Source organism: Poecilia reticulata, linkage group LG2 (assembly GCF_000633615.1).
Source record: "Poecilia reticulata strain Guanapo linkage group LG2, Guppy_female_1.0+MT, whole genome shotgun sequence".
In the NCBI taxonomy this organism is placed as follows: Eukaryota; Metazoa; Chordata; class Actinopteri; order Cyprinodontiformes; family Poeciliidae; genus Poecilia; species Poecilia reticulata.
Genome location: NC_024332.1, coordinates 22,365,606 through 22,369,313, shown reverse-complemented (window position 1 = coordinate 22,369,313; position 3,708 = coordinate 22,365,606). Strand labels below are relative to the sequence as shown.

Below are 3,708 nucleotides of genomic sequence, written 5' to 3'. Positions count from 1 at the left end.
ATGTTCTTTGGGAACCATGGAGGAAAAAAAATGGCAACACCAACATTTCTGATCATACTATCAGTTTTCTTTTCTTTTTTTATTTACCATCAATATAACTGAAGCTTACAAYGATGATGAATAAAAAYTCTTATCACGATGAGAAATTTTTATGATAAATGGCATGATAAATGCACAATCCTAACTTCCATTCATTTCTACAGCCTCGCTCAGACTCTCTTAACCCTGAACCTGACCCTTAACCACTAACCCTTGACCCCTAATCCCTAACTCTTGACCCCCAAGCCAAAAACAGCACTTCTACTTGAGGAGCAGGAGCAGTGGATCTCCGCAACATATAGTTTGTGTTAGGAAAATCAAATACAAGGCCACACACACAGACTTTAARGGGTGTTGGTGTTTAAACTTACCTGCTTTTGGTTCATGTTTCAGTTTCCAACAATCATTGATACAAATTAATGACAAACCGTAAGAAGTGTGATCACAAAGGGAGTGTCTGTCACTGAACCCTTCTGTCTGCCTCTATTGAGCTTCTTAGTGTATTCAAAATGTGAAAACTAAGAAAAATGACATAACAGTTTATTTTCAATGTCCAATAGCAATCACACAAAACTTCTCCTGTTTTCAGTCAGGTAGGATTATTAAAATGATTTATATAATCTAAATACCAGAATCACTATAGAACATTTCTGAGAATGTTTTTACCACTTTCTTCAAAGTCTAAACTTTACAAACATGAGGATCAGTACGCCTCTCTACTATTTTAAAGGCTGGCTGATGATGTCATGGCTTTGTGATCTTCTGATAGGTTAAYTGTCACATTCAGTCAATGTGACTGTGACTGAATTGCTGTCAGAGTTCAAGACAAAAATGAGTTATGTGTCCCTGAGATGAACGTGTTTGCCTCAAGTSAACCCTAATCAAAAGCAAAACAAAAAAAGCCTAAAAGTCCTGTACTGACACAGGCTGAGAGGCCACTCAGAGAGGAAGAAGAAGCCATCATTTAAAAGGCCACAAAAAAGAGATAATGCACACAGGGAGACATGTCATGTGATCCAATGAAATAATAACCGTAGTTACTTTAGGAGGAAAAAGCCTGAGATCGCCGTCTCAACTGTGAAGCGTGAGAGTGGCAGCATCATGCTGTGGGAGACACTGGTGGTCTTCACAAAGCAGCAGGAAAAGGCATCAGGTTTAAATACATCTGAAGCCGTTAAACAGGTGGTTGAAGTTTGTCCCACCAACTTCAAAGTGAACGTTCTGGAGTGGCCATCACAAAGTCCTGATCCGAGTCCCACAAGAAAAGGTGTGGTCAGAGGCGAAGAGGGCCGAGTTGGACCAGTCTGACCCGGTTCCACCCGGTTTGTCAGGAGAAGCGGGCCACAACTCGGAAAACTGTTGTGAGATCCTCATGGAAGAAAACCCAGAATGGCCCACCTAAGTCATGCAGTTCAATTATAGAATGAGGAAAAAAAGAGTCACAAGAAAATTCMTTTTTATGGGATGTAGCAAATCAAAATGATTAATCATTGCTAGTGGTGGGTGATATAGACTTAAAGTCTCATCACTATATTCTGTGTTACTATTGTGACAACAATAAAAATTGTGATAAGAACTATTTATTATACTTTAGACAAGCGATAACACAAAACTTGGCTGACACACCAAACATTCCCATGTTCAATATGATTGATTTCTATGATTAAACTGCAGACAATAACTGCATTTAATCAGATTTTGTCATTTAACAATGGAAAAAATGGTAAAACTAACAATACAGATTAAAAAAAAAAATTTATTTGAATTTACTGTAACAGATAAATTCACATTCTTATCATAATGAGAAAAGTATTGTGATAAATGCTCAGCTTTAATCGTTACAGACCTCAAACCGGAGAAGTTTGGTCAAACTTAATGTCACACAATGACAACAAAACATTTGCTGCACAGCAGGCATCTGCTGTTAACCGTGGATAAAACCAACATGCTGATTATGATTGATAGCTAGCTGTCRATTAACCTGTACAACTCCTGTGTGATCACACCTCTCACACACTCYGCAGCTCTGTGAGCCGTCGGAGCATTARAACACTCTGAACATGCACGTCCCGTTAACTCAGGCCAACCCGCTCCCATCAAACCCTCATGCTTCATGGAGACGAGCTAAACGGCCTATTTCAATCGAAGCAATCCATCAGCACAGCACACACACACACACACACACACGCACACACACGCACACGCACACACACACACCTTGTGCTTAAAGGAGACCTACACACATTTGCATTATGTGGGTTTAACCGAAGTATCACACAGACACACATAATGTGGATGTCTATGACAGACGGACAGGTCCGAGCACAGACACACAGCACACTGGACCAGGCTGGGGGGAGRAGGGGTGTTGACATGCTCTTAACGCATCATGCAGGAATCAAATAGGAGGAAAAGTTGGGAGGCTGGCATGCGAGAGGAGAGGAGCATGGTTCAGAAGTGAATGAAGAGAGTCACCTTGGTCAGCAGGTGGGGGGGCTTTCCTGCAATGTTTCTCAGAATCAGAGAGGTTTCCCTGTCCAGATAGGAGTGCTTTAAAGAGACACAGAGAGTTCCTGTGAATGAACGGGGCCACCTGATTGGCTGGGTGAGGCGCTTTGGAGCAGAAAGCTGTGTGGTGAAGCAGAGGTCAGCGGCACCGATGGAGTGCTCAGAGAACTGAAACCAGTGAGGAAGAGAATACAGGGCTGGTTCGCCTGCAGGATGGAACAGAAACGTTAGGTCGGACAGAATCAGAGAACCCAGGGGCAGAACCCGGCCGGCGTTTCACACTTCCTGTCTCTGAGGGACGCTCCTATGGAACGTTTATTAGTCAGGAAAATCRCGAGCTAATGGAACACCAACCATCTGACACCCTTAGCGGTGAGCCTGAGGCTGTGGAGGCAGTTACCCAGGGCGGCATTAGTAAGGGAGGGCGCAAAAGAAACCAGATCAACATGTAACTTATCTGTCAGTTGGATCTTAAATTTGTTTCACATTGATTTAAAGCTGCAGTATGCAACTGTATTAATATATTTTTTTACAGTTTTAAAATTATTATTATACAATGACAGTACAAGACARGTAATCTATGAAAAAAATTGAGCTCTTCTGSCTTCTCCCAGTACCACCYGCAGAAACACACCATTCAGTCAGAAACAGCCAATCAGAGCCAGGAGGAGGGTCTTAGTGCTGACAATCAGTCTCACCTTCCCCCCTTTGYTACACTGCAGCTGGTTCACCACAACAGCCAGTTGGCCAATGATGATGGAGGATAAACTGATTTCCTGTAACAGTAAGTTGTTCTCTGCCACTAACACATCAAGCAGCGTACATGAGATTAGAGCTGTCATATTCTGACAGCTAGAAAGAATCCAGCTGGTATGAGACCATACCATACTGTCACGGCACAGTGAGAGTTTTAACAAAAATGTAAAAAAATATATTGTTTTATAAAAATGGCATACTGCAGCTTTAAATAGCAGTTTTGGTGGTTTTAACATGGTAAMCATGGCAATTCTTCTGAAAAGTTTAGGCCTGTTTTCTCACTGGATGCCAACACTCAGATGGTCATACCTTAATTTGTTTTGTTTTTTTCTTTCCATGTTTCTGATATCAGTAGAAAGCTTCAAATCCACACTTTCAGAATCTGTAAATGACCTGAAATGCCCT

The 3,708-nt window shown here is 41.7% G+C and overlaps 1 protein-coding gene across 1 annotated transcript in view; it reads right to left on the bottom strand.

Moving 5' to 3' along the window:
* Positions 1-2,490: 2,490 nt before the first annotated feature.
* LOC103456969 (ras-associated and pleckstrin homology domains-containing protein 1-like) overlaps positions 2,491-3,708 on the bottom strand; it is a 46,705-nt gene continuing 45,487 nt past the window's right edge. Inside the window, exon 8 of the mRNA XM_017309170.1 lies at positions 2,491-2,572. Within this exon, the coding sequence (XP_017164659.1) occupies positions 2,491-2,572 (82 nt within the window). The remainder of the gene's footprint in view (positions 2,573-3,708) is intronic.